We start from the raw sequence: 13,065 nt of genomic DNA, 5'->3' as shown, positions 1-13,065 counted from the left end.
GCCCATTTTATTTCTTGAGAGGAAAGACATAGGATAAAGAAATTCACCAATAAAGTACTGCAGGTTAGGATAAATGATGTGGAGGGAATAAACAGGGAGGTGAAAACAAGAGCTGCCAGGCCAGCAGCTAGAAGAGTCGTTGGGAGTAGCTGGAAGAATAGCTGGGAGAGGCGTTGTAGATTTGGGTTGGCGGGGGCTCTGTGGAAATGACATTCATGTTGACAAACAGGGTGGCGTGAGCCACCGTGAGGAGAGGAGGGAGGAAAACCAGAAGAGGCAACACCCAGACCCCAAGGGGAGGCCCCGCCTGGCGGGGGAGGCGAGGCCCTTAGGTGCTGCTCGGTGAGGTGGGAGAGGCTGCTGGAGATGTGCACAGGCAGTCCAAGTATGGTCAAGATTCTCCTGCATTTTTTCATAAAATATTTTTATTTACAAAAAATTGGATCATATTTAGTGTTTTGCATCTTGTATATAATTTATTTTTTCATGAGCATTTTCTGACACCATTGAGAATTCCTCAAATACACAGTTTTTAAGGTAATGTAAGAGGCTCATTTTATTCATACTGTAACGCATTTATATATTTACTAAAGGTGGATATTTAAATGTTAACAGGTTTTAGTTCTTTTAAGTAAGGCTGCAGTCAACATCTTTCAGTGAAAAAATTTAACTTCTGTTATAGCTTTGAGATAACTTAAAGTGGCATTACTGGGTCAAAGAACATGGCTACTTTTAAGGGTTTTAATGTGCTTTGTCAACTTGCTTTCCAAAAAGATAGTACCAGTTTACACGCTCACCAGGAGTAAGTGAGGGGTATGTGATTATTTTACAGATTATGAAAATATAAATAAAATAAATGGGTTAATTTTTTTTTTAAGTCAAGAAGGCTTTTTTAAAATAAAAGTTGTCATAAAAGTTAGAAGCTATGAAGGAAAAGGTGGATAAATTTATCTATATAAAAATTTAAAATTCTTTTATGGAAAATATTAAAAACAAAAATCAACTATGAATAAATTCCAAAGATGGAAGATAAATTGGGAAAAAGTCTTGCTGAACATATGTAAAATGGAACGTTAATCTCGCTAACGCATCCCCACAGCCCTGGACACTGATAAGAAAAGACTGTGCCCTAGGAAGACTGGGCAGGACAGTAATGGAAGGAAAACTACTGAGTCTACATGGAAAGATGCCTAATTTTGACCAATAATACAAATCAAGGAAACATAATTGTTCTCATATCCAATTAAGAAACAGTAACTCGGCTGAAGCAAAGATATGGGGAAGAAAGGACTGTCAAGTTGTGGTCTGAGTTTCTGGTTAGAAATACAGAATCTGCGGCCCCGCCCCAGACCCATGGAATCAGAATCTGCATTTTAACAAGATTCCAAGTGGTTCATGTGCACATTAACGTTCAGAAAACACAGATACAGTACACTGGTTCTCAAACTTGGCTGTGCGTGGGAACCTTCAGGAACTTTAAAACTTTAAAATATGCCGACTTCTGGGACCCTCTCCCAGAAATTCACTCTGCTGGTGAGAGTGACCCTGGCACTTTTAAAACTCCCCAAGTGCTTTTAACATGCAGCAAAATTTTAAGATCATGAATACATTACTGGTAAGTGACTAGCAATTTGGCAATATATACTAAATTTAAATTTGTATAAAGCCTTTGCATCAATTTTCCATCTAGTCTTTTATTATACAGAAATATCTGTGTAATTTTGCAAAGGTATTGGAAAAGTATTGTCCACTACAGTAGAGTTTATAACAGCTGAAAATGAGAAACAACTGAAAAAAAATCTATCGATTTTTCAAATACAATGTGGTGTGTTCATACCCTGCCATGTTTTACAACCTGCCTGGCAGATTTATGACCATCTGTTATTTCCTGTACATTGTCTCTCCTCATGGTCAAGAGCCCATCCATCAATCTTTGCACTCTGGGACAAATGCCCACCTCTCTGCCCCTCCAGGAACTTGCTGGACACCCACTTGGGATGTTCACAGAGACGCAGAATGTCTGAGAGCCCAGGGGTGCATGTACGCCCTCCCACTCAGGTGTAGGCCCAGGCATCAGGGTGGCCTATGTGGCCTACATCCTGGCAGGACATTGAAGGGAGGTGCTATTAGCCCAAACAGAGGGACTCCAGAAGCCAGACATTTAGGAAGCCAGAGTCACAACACAGGCGGCCTCTGAGGGGCCCTCCACTCTGAGGGCAGAAGCAGGAGGCACTTGCCTGCTGTGTGTGAGCTGCCTGGACTGAAGGCCAGTGGCCAGCAGGTGAGTGGTGGCCTCACTGAGGCAGGGTCACAGGTGTTGGGTTACATCACAAAGTATGACCTCACTGCGGGGGCGTGGACTCAGAGGGTGCAGACAGACCGGAGATCAGAGGCAAGGGGGCCCTTGGACCATGGCATAGGCACTGGCTGAAAGTGCTGGAGAGCTGGGAGACCCACTGGCTGCGTGTGGGTCAGAGCCCAACTCCACGAGGAGGAAGGAGTAGCCGGAGGGTGGGGCAGGTTGGAAGCCCACAGAGGACCAGAGCCAGGAAACCTTGGGGCTGCGGCACTTTTCCCAGCCACATCTCTCAGGCCTGAGGCGCAGAGACAGGAGTGGGCCGTGAGGCGCACAGGGTAGGTGTCGGCGCATCTGGCTCTAAGCGCTCTCCCTGGACCTGCAGCTGCAGCCACGACACAGGATGACGAGGGCGGGAGGCTGAGAGCAGAGACTCCTTAGCTGGCTTCTCATGGGTGGGTCTCATTGGAGGACAAGGGTAGCCCTATAGGGTGACCCTAATGGCTCTGTCTTGAATCTGGCTGCGCTGATGCCATAGTGGTAAGATCTTTGAACCTATGGCAGCAGCAGCAGTGGTCACCCCATGCCACCCGCAGCTCCAGCCCTGAGAACAGAGGAGGCGTGCCTGTGCCCCTGGACGGAGGGACCATGACCAGACCCCATGGGTCCAGCCTGCTCCTGTTCACCATTCTGGTGGCCCTGGTGGCCAGCACAGACCCAGAAAAGAATAGGCTTAAGGCATGGAGGGAATTAAACATCATCAGTGCCTCAAATGCCAACGTGAGGCAATGTCTGTGGTTTGCCCTGCAAGAGTACAACAAAGAGAGTGAGGACAAGTACGTCTTCCAGGTGGTCAAGATTGGGCAAGTCAAGATGCAGGTAAAGGTGTTCTCTCCAAATATGCAAATATGCATATGGTGCCTCCGACTGAAGCCAGGCTGAAAGAGTGGGCATTTGAGAAAAACATTGACAGACAGAAATCCTGAATATGGGAGTGCTCAAGTGGATAGGTACTTTGTGTACTTGCATGTGACCGCAACGTCAGTGCACCTTCTATATCTGCTTGGACTGTTGTTCCAAGTACTTTACATATATTAACTCATTTAAACCCCAAACTGCAAATCAAATGTTCATGATTTGTATTTGCTAAGGTTGGGGGACCAATTAAGCGCCATGAATATTTTGTAATACTGTTGCCATGGGCAACATTTCAATCTAGCCACATAATGTGGAATGTGAGGTTGAAAATCAACACGAGGTGCTATTTAATGTATAAGCTAATAAGGTGCCTCCTCCAATATTCTTTAATTCTTTGAATTCAACCTTTCTTTAGGGGAAGTGGAGGCATTGTGATTTTCTGTTTATAGAAATATCACATTCCTCATGGGCCATGAGTTGCCCGCTGCTGGGAAGCATTGCTTACTTGGATTCCAGTGTGGGTGACGCCCCCTGGAGTTGGCAGCACGAGGCCCTGACTGCCATGTCTGAGCAAAGGCCTTGGGTTTTGGGATTCCGCTGCCTGTCCCAGCCTCAGTCAGTTAGTTGTGGTGTGGCTGGTAATTACATCATGAAACACATAGGAATGAGTTGTAAAGACACTCAACAGACAGTCGTTGTTGGCAGAGCTCACTTCAGCGTTTACCCTCTCAACGCTGCCTCTGTCAGCAGGGGCTAGGCTGGTTTATGTGTTGGCGCTTATGACCATGTCTCTGGGAAAACGTGAGCCGTCAGCACCGTATTTCCAGTGCCTTATGCGGATGGCGCAGCACCCTTTATGGATTGGGCGCCCTCCACAGTCCACCTGGAGGCATGCTCCCTTGGCCCTTTGAAATAAAGGAACGGATTCTGGCTCTTGTAACATCCCTAGTCCTGTTCACAGCTTGCTTTCTTTGGTACCAAGTAACACATGCATGTAGCAAATTTCTCACAAACCCTTCCATGCTAGCCGCTGTAGATGGGGCAACGAGGTGGACAGAAGTGATCACAGACCTTAGGGAGCCGGCAGTCCAATTAGAAGGAAAAACTGCTAACCCAGGAAGGTGTGCTCTGGTGTTATTGTGGTGCACGGTGCGCGGCGGCCCGGGCATTGGGGGAGGTCTCCTCAGAGAGCGTTTCTCACCTCCGCTGGCTGCACTGCCACCATTAAATGGTCTCTGGTTGGGACCCAGGTCTCAGTAGGCGTTAAAACCCTCCAGGTGATCCCAATATGCAGTCAAGGCTGAGAACAACCTCTCCAGGGAGTGATGTTGAGGACGCAACCTGAAGAGGGACGGGTTAAACAGGTGAAGGAGGCGGGAAATGCTTTTGTTTGGGTTTCCCCAGAAGCAAGCCCTTGTGCTAGGATTCAGGTGAAAGTAGTTTATTTGGGAGGCTATCCCCGGAAGCATCGGGAGGCCATCCCCGGAAGCATCGGGAGGCCAGAGGGGAAGTAAGAGAGGACAGGGAGGCAGCCAGAGCAGGGTGAGTTGCTGACCAGGTGACCACCATGGGCAGCTGGGTTCCGTGTACCTTGGGGCCTCAGGGAGAAGGGTGCAGAGCCTGCCATGGAGTTGGCCCCCCTGCAGGTGAGGAGCTGGGCTCCTTATCCACAAACTGCCATCCGTCATTGGTTAAGAGCTGCTCTGGGAGCCCTTGACTCCTACTGGTGGCAAGAAGTCCCTTGGGCAGGGACCCCCAGAACTGGCAATGTGTTTGAGAACAGCATGGGGCATACCACTCACAGCCTCTGCTACAGGAGGGGACCAGGGAAGATTCTGGGGGTGCATGGGGGTGGGGAAGAGCAGTCAGGCACAGCAAGTTGCTAGTGGGAAGGCACATGGCCCATTTCAGCAACTCTAAGGAGCCAATGTGACTGGCCAGGGACCCGACCATGCAGTGCCTCGTGGGGCTGGGTAAGACTTTGGCTCTCTCTTAGAGCACTGAAAAGCCAAAAAAATACCAGGTCTGGGAGTTCTTAGCATCAAGGTGATCAGATTTGGGTTTTAAAACTATCACTCTGGTTAACTTGTTTTTAGAAAGGGGTTGTGAGGATCCAGTGCAGATGTCCATGTAACCACATGGCCTCCAGCTTCGCACAGCTCTGGTTCGCGTTTACCAGGAATCAACACAGAGCAGTCCTCGGCCTTCCCTTGGCTGGATTAGCAGGGAGGGGAGTGAAGCACGGAGGTTAGGATGCAAGTTCTAGTGCAGGAACGCCTTGGCTTGAGCTCTGGGTTAGCTGCTTACTGGATGGATAGTTATTTAGCTCCTCCGTGCCTCAGTTTCCTCACTTGATAAAGATCAAGAGTGACAGCCTGCCTCCGGAGGGCTGGTGTGCTGGCTGGGGAGATATCGCGTGCAAAGCCCGGTGAACAGTGCCTGGTGACGGTGAGCAAGTATCACGACCACAGGAAGCTCTATTGGTGACCAGGTTCACCTCCATGGGGTTTCGAGGTTCCCTAAGTACAAACCTTCTATTGGTCACTTCTTGATGCCTTCTTACCAGCTTCTCCCCACAACACAGGCCAGAGTGTCCCTGGTTATTCCTTGGAACACAGCTAAAATGTAATACAACTTCATTCAGACCTGGAGAAAGCACTGGGGAAAGGCCTGATAGAAACAGGTGAGTCCAGGTGGCCTGGACCCCGCTTGCAGACATTGCTTTCATCTCCTGCTGTAATCTTTCACAATCGATGAATACAGGCGTAAATGGACGTCCTGAGTAGCCTTACCTGTGTTTGACCATGAACGAATCAGTGAACACGGATGCCTTGATGTAAACCCACTGCTGCTCTGCTTACTACACGCTCCATGGAGAACAGAAGACGGATTCCTCGAAGACTGCTTGTGGAGGTGGTGGGCAGGGCCTTGGGGGGTAGCCCCGAAGGGCAAGAGATGTCACCAGATGACAGGATCTGAAAGGGGATGTGGGAAAGGAATCAGAGAGGAGAGTCCTATGTGGCCGAGGGGTCTGCCCTCCCTCCTGGTGCATGTGGACCTGTGACGTCTGGGGCCCAGGAGAGCCGATGGTTCTGGAGGCCTCATCCTCCTCCCAACCACACTGAGCACGTGCCCTGGACTTTGGGACAGAAAATGGACTTAGAAGGTTTTGCCTTCAAGGAGGCCGCACACCAGGAAGGAGCCTTTTCCCTGCATATCCAGCTTTAGGTAGTGGCTGCTGCTGGTATCAGTGTGAGTGTGCAAAGGAACCCAGGCAGCGGATGTCAGAGGCCTTTTCCTAAAAGTATGTTTAGACAGAGGAGGAGAAAGGGAGAGAGGATGAGAGTGAGAGCGATTCTTTTAGTGTTTGCTAAAACTTTTTAAAGTAAAATAAAACTTTTTTGAATAAAATTGCCTGATTGCTAATTGACAGGTCACAGATCGTTTGGTATACTTTATTGATGTTGAAATTGCCCGCAGCAATTGCAGAAAGCTTTCGGATAATAACGAAAACTGTATCGTTCAAGAAAACATCAAGCTGGAAAAGGTAGGTGACAAACCGACTGTCTGTGATGGTCTTGGCTGCTCTGAACCCCAGAGAGAACTCAGAGTGTCCAGACCCACTCTTTGAGGTCTGGATTACTCCCAGTGTTTAGCGCCAGAAGTGGCCAACCCTGTGGTTTTTGGAGCAGAGGGTGCAGGGCAGCAGAATGTGGTGGACCCTCTGAGTCTTTCCTCACCCCTCGTTCTGGGGACAAGATGCTGTCAAGGTCACTCCTATTGCAAGGGCTCCATCAACACTGGCCTCTTGGTGCAGGAAAATCTGCTAACACGTAGTCACTGAAAATCTGCCCTCTTAGACCTGGATGAACAACACAGCTGTTTCTGACCCCACAGTTGCTCATCCTTATGAAGGCACAAAAGGAAATTCATTCACTCACCGCCCATCAAAGCTTACTTTGCACCAGGTGCTATTCTGGGTGCTGGAGAATAAGCAGCGTCTAGGCCAGACTGTGTCGCCATCCTCCCAGGCTGACAGCTGATTCTTGCCGGGCTCAGCCCAGTTTCCATGAAGGTCAGGGAACAGCCCAAAGTCTCCCAACCAAAGGGCTGGCTTGGTCCAGGGACTTTTGGCCTCAACCCTGTATTTCTGACCTCAGAGGTAGAGGTAGTGAGAGCCTCGGATTGTCCATCCAAGTGCTTCGGCCCCAGGCTTTCTGCAGGTTTGACCAAAAGGCATTGCCCCTTTGTTTACACCAGTGCTTCTCCAACGTGAGCGAGCAGCAGAATCACGTGGAGGCCTTGATAAACCCAGACAGCGGGGTCCTATCTGCAGAGGTTCTGATTCATAGGTCCAGAGTGAAATCCAAGGATCTGCATTCTTATCAAGTTCCCAGGTGATGCTGCTGCTGGCCACGGGACCCTCCTTTGAGCACCACTGCTTTACAGAGCCATAGCATAGGAGATCGCAAGGGACCATTAGTGAAGTGCGCTCCCGTGATGTCTGACTCACGCCACCTCTGTGTGCTCAAACTGAGCGAGTCTCATCAGGTCCAGTTAATAGTAGATACCTGCCGGGACAAACGCTTAAGCGGTTTTATCTTTTACCGTTGGTAAAAGCATGGTTGGTTTAAATTTATATTTTCTACTAGGCTTTTTGGGATTATGGGAAAGTTGTTGCTTTTTACCTGTCTGTAGGAAATATTAAAGAGAATTGAGGAGAATTATTCTCAAGGAGCTCGTTGATTGTATGTAAGTTTTCCAGGGACACCCTGGTTTTATGGCGTATGTTTTTAAGCACACATTTATCAATAATGAAAACTTTGTTTCTTTCTTTCTGAGCCTTTGGAATAATGTTGAAAAGTAAGAATGCTGGACTGTTTTTCTTATTCCTGGATTTAACGGGAATGTTTTCAGTATTTATATCCTACTATTAATTATTGCATCAAGTACTGATTTCTGAACTTCCCCCAATTCTCTCTTATCTGGAGTTATTTTTAAAATTCAGAAGGTTTTCTTCTATCCAATATTCTTTCAACTTCTACTAAGTATATTGAATATCTTTTCTTCTTTGACCCATAGTGTGGTTAATTAAAATAATAGATTCCCTAATGTTGAGCCATTCTTAGATGTTTGGAATATGGTACACTTGTCTTTGTGTGTGTGTGGTTTTATAACTTTATTTGATTGGCAGTGGTTAGTTCTCAACCACATTAGCAGATTGTAGGTTTTTGAAAGTGATGACCGGTACGTAGATAACAAGTGTGTAAGCTTGTTTGGTGAATGTTCATCTTTATCAAGTTGTCTGGGCAACCCCACATGGATACAGCATAGAACATTCCTTATTCCTTTGGCTGGACTGCTTTGTTGAACCTGGTGTCCATGTGCACACCTGACATTCCCATCTCTTTAACAGCAAATTTCTGCTCTCTCTGAGTGCCTGGGGGGCATGCTTCTTGGAGCCCACTCCATGGATGGGGGCTTTCCATCTTTTGCTGTGTTCTGGATCAGTTTAAAAACCAAAGGAGCCTTTGGTTCCCAAGGTTTGATGTAATTTACCCATAAAACCATCTTAATTTGGGATTTTTTTTGTGGGTTTGTGGGGAAAGGAGGCCTCCATAGTCCCCCTTTGCATGTGTTCAATACTCATCAGAGACCAAACTTCCTTCTCTCTGACTCCATTTGCCTCATCGTTCCTGGAAGTACCTCAATATTTCCAGTAAATTATTTAAGATATCTTCTGCTGTTTTTCCAGGACTACTATCTGCCTGCTTATCTATGTATCTATCTATCTATCCATCCATCCATCCATTATCTATCCATCCATTCATGCATCTTTCCACCTATTTAATGATCCATCCACCCATTCATCCATCCACTCATCCAAGCATCCATCCACCCATCTCTCTATCTACCCACCCATCCATTCATCCAGCCAGCCATTCATTCACTCACCCATCCACCCATCCTCCCACTCATCCATCCACCCATCTACACAACAGCCATCCACCCATTCATCCATCTGTCACACACACATAAAATATTCCATTTGTCATTTCAATGATGTTTTGAAAGAGAGAGAAGAAATCTTTGAAATTAAAGGTGTGTTAGGCTCTAGAACCCTCTAAATTGTTCTTACCCTGACTTGTTATTAGAACAAAAGGAATTATTTAATTATTAAGATAACATACATTAGTTTATATCTACATAGAATTGCTTCATTTACATTATAGAAAATATTAAAGATAATTAAAAACAAAATCAAGTTTACAAGGTGATCTCCCACCAAAATATGAAATTGTTAGAATTTGCTGTCTATCTGCGGATGATGTGGGCACAGAGACTCCCATGGGTAACTGCTGATGGAACAGTCTGCAGCCTCTAGCTAGCAGATTTCTGGGAGTTTTCCTTGATGAGTGATGACCCATCTTCCAGCATATTCCTGAGCTGATACCTAGCAACAGAACAATTTTTTCTTTTTCTTTTGTCACACTACTAATTTTTGTTGTGGTGGTGGTCTTTTTCAGAGAGTAATGTGCAGCTTTGTGGTGGGAGCGCTCCCCTGGAATGGTGAATTCGTTGTGATGAAGAAGGAGTGTGCGGATGCCTAGGGGGTTCTGGAGCACACTCACCGCTGTGTCTGCCTTTCTCTATGAAGAGACAATGGTGCACCAACACGTTTCCTCATGCATGCCTCTCTGCTTGCCAGTTTGGTTTCTAGTTTCATATTAGGTGATGGTGAAAGATGGGCATGTCCAATTCCTCCTTCCTGGCTTCAAGGGAGACTCCTCGCCTTTGGTCGGCTTGATGGCTCCCCACCAGGAATGAGTTTATCACTGAGTACAAAGGATGGGGTGACGTCTGGCTCCATTTCCCACTGCAAATCCAAGGAGGAATCCTTTTTTCATTGGGTAACAACCACTTCTAGAGGTTTAAACCCAGTAGTTGCTAACTTAGCTTCCTTCTGGAAGCTTCCTTTGGCTTAAGACTTCTTCCTGCCTGAGAGTCCTAGGTGGATGGGTCCCTGGGCCTGGAGACCCCTTGGCAGAAGCAGCAGTCCTCCTCTGCGAGGTCTCTTTGAATTGGTGGAGTTGGTGTTTCTTCGTATGTCGTTGTCAACAATAGTCACAGAGAGAGGGCTGAGGGCGATACAGCCTTATGAGTGAGCTGTGTTGCTTGCATGTGTCTGTGTGTGTACATGTGTGCATGTGTACACTCATGTGTGTGGTGTGAGAGAGGAGAGATGGAGAAAGAAGTAGGCAAACATAGACCATAGTAGGAGATAAAATTCTCTTGAAGAAAGTAGTCGTTAAAAACAGATGTGTCTGGACCTACAGCTAGGATATACAACTATATTCTGGGGCTCTGGGGAGAAAAAAAGAAAAAAGAGGAAGGTTGGCAACAGATGTTAGCTTGGGCCAATCTTCCTCACCAAAAAGAAATGTTAGCAATCAACATTTTTGTTAAAAAAAAAAAGAAAGTAGATGTGTCTTATGGGGAATTATTTAAAGGATAGAGAGTTTCAGACGGTGAGAAAGTTCTGGAGATTAGTGGCATAACAACGTGAATACACTCAACACTGCTCAACTGTACACTTAAAAATGGTTAAAATGGTAAATTTTATATGTATTTTTAAAAGTTTTAAAAATACATGTTTTAAAAGTGGTGCTGGGACGATTCAGGAGGCCAGTTGTGTTTCAAGTGTCGGGAAATGGGCCAGGTTTACCTCGCAGGGCCTGGTGCACGGTAGAGATTGCAGTGTTTCTGCCCCAGACAGAAGGAGGCCGTGAAACTCAAAGGCCATCCTTTTGTCTGCTTTCTCAGGGTTAGCGAGCTGGTGTTTCACCGTTGGGAACACCACACCACTCGAGGTGGTGGAGGACAGGCAGCATTCACCTTGCAAAGCCTTTGCTTCTCCTCTGGCTCTGTCTGCTCCCCTCCTCAGCCCCAACTTGACTGTCTCTTCCGGCCCACCCACCTCCACACCCTGCTTTCCTCCAATGAACCCCTGCTCTGCTTCCTCTTTCTCTCTCAAGATCCTCACTGAAGGGACCCAGGACTTGGATCTCAAACAGATTTTTATGTTACTTGGGCCTAATTGCTTAGCCTGATTAAAAACTATTCTTTCCTGTAGGCCAGGAGGGCTCCATCAAAAATACCCCCTGCCCTCTCCCTGGGGCCCGGACACACTGAGGGAGTGCCCCACGTGGGAGCCCCAGACAGCAAACCCGGCTTCCAGGGCCTTCCGGGAGCTGGTCGTTTACAGCTCCATGGGTCTCTTCTGTTTGTGGGACAATGTAAGCGCCTTAGGAAAGATCACAGTTTTGGACCAGCATCTTAGAATTGTCCTTCCTCGTGGACAGCTGGAAGGACAGCTGGGGGGGAATGACAAGGAATCAACGTCTGGAGCAGGCAGGCATCGGGCGGTGCGAGACCAGCCTGGGCGCGCTGGGAGTGGAGGTGGCTACCCACCCGTGCTCTGTGCAGGTCGGCTTCCTGCATGGGCCCAGAGGCATGTGGTATATGTGCCTCAATGTGCAGAAGTCTAACTATCTTTTAACTTATATTAAAACTTAATTTAACCTCGTCTCCTTTCAACTGTCTCTCCAAATCTCTTCTCCTTTATTTTCTCTCTATAAACATGAAATAAAATACAAGGCAGGTCTCACTTTCCCCTTGCTGGATTTTGTGTCTTTTTTGCTAAGGTGTTACAGGAACACACACAGCTTCTCGCAGGTACACAGCCTTTCTCGCCTTTTCCAGAGAGGAGCCCCCGCCACGAGACCTGAAGTCTCCCTTAGGTTCTTCCCATGCCCTGTCCACAGACCCTGGAGGCCAAGCACTGGCTGTCTCCGTCTGGGACACAGGAGCACTGCGGACAGGGGAGGTCATGGAGCTCAAGGAAATGGGGCATGACCAGAAGCACTGGGTAGCCTCAGATGCTGTCCAGGCTCAGGACTGGTATGAGGAGTCCGTGCCCTCTGCCCTGCCCTCATTCTTGCAGGGACACATGGCCTATCCACTTGGTGACCAGTCATGGCCATGCTATGTGAGGACAAGGAGTCCATTTAGCACAATCCTGGGTTGGGCCATGGAGACCCTACAGGCTAGTGGGAAACGAGGTCAGAGGCAGGGGCCTGCCAGGACCAGGGCCGGGCACCCAGCACCACGTGCACAGCAGCGGCAGGGAGTTCAGGGCATTGGACCTGGGATAGGACCAGGTGGGCTGAGTGGAGAGTAGAACCTGGCCCTGGTCCCAGAAGACGTGAGTGCTGTCCCAGCTCTGCCCGCTCCTGCTTGTGGTGCCTTCACCACCGAACTTACTCATAGTCCGGTCTGCTCCCCATGCCTGGGAGAGCGTCAGGACTGCCTGGCTCCTGGGGGCCTGCTGGAATGGGAGGTACCAGGGGTGGACATGCAGTCATTTCTCATGGGTCCTAGGAGGGGATATTTCCCCTTCTGTGAGATTGGTATATTTAGACCCAGTAGATGCATGTCTAGTGTCTTCAAAGGCATCAGGGACAGAGGGTCAGTCCTGGGACAGGGGGCGGCCCATGAGAGTGCAGGAAGTGTGCGGAGCGGCCATGGGCTCCATCTCCACCCTCTGCAGTGGGGGCCATGGTGGGCGAGCTCTGGGAGTGAAGCCGGGGCTCAGTGAAGGGGGCTGCCCCACTCTCCCTCCCCCAGCGCCATGTTCTTCACTCCTTGCTCTCCTCTGTATCTCTGTTAAGAAAAAAATTACCTGAAACTTGGAAAAAAGCACAGAGAAGTCAACATGTGATTTTCATGCCATTTTGGACATTGTTCAACAGGCCTAACAAGGATTACTGAATTATCCGGGAAATGTTCTT

The 13,065-nt window shown here is 48.0% G+C and overlaps 1 protein-coding gene across 1 annotated transcript; it reads left to right on the top strand.

Moving 5' to 3' along the window:
- The first annotated feature begins 2,372 nt into the window (after positions 1-2,372).
- On the top strand, positions 2,373-11,796 carry CST8 (cystatin 8). The gene is made up of 4 exons (XM_070588979.1): positions 2,373-2,634; positions 2,893-3,175; positions 6,648-6,761; positions 9,742-11,796. Exons 2-4 carry the CDS (start codon positions 2,945-2,947, stop codon positions 9,823-9,825), a joined length of 429 nt encoding a protein of 142 aa, XP_070445080.1. The 5' UTR covers positions 2,373-2,634; positions 2,893-2,944; the 3' UTR covers positions 9,826-11,796.
- Positions 11,797-13,065: the final 1,269 nt, after the last annotated feature.

The sequence above is a fragment of the Equus przewalskii genome, chromosome 21 (genome assembly GCF_037783145.1).
Source record: "Equus przewalskii isolate Varuska chromosome 21, EquPr2, whole genome shotgun sequence".
Taxonomy (NCBI): Eukaryota; Metazoa; Chordata; class Mammalia; order Perissodactyla; family Equidae; genus Equus; species Equus przewalskii.
The sequence above is the reverse complement of the archived record's forward strand: the minus strand, read 5'-3'. Positions and strand labels throughout refer to the sequence as shown.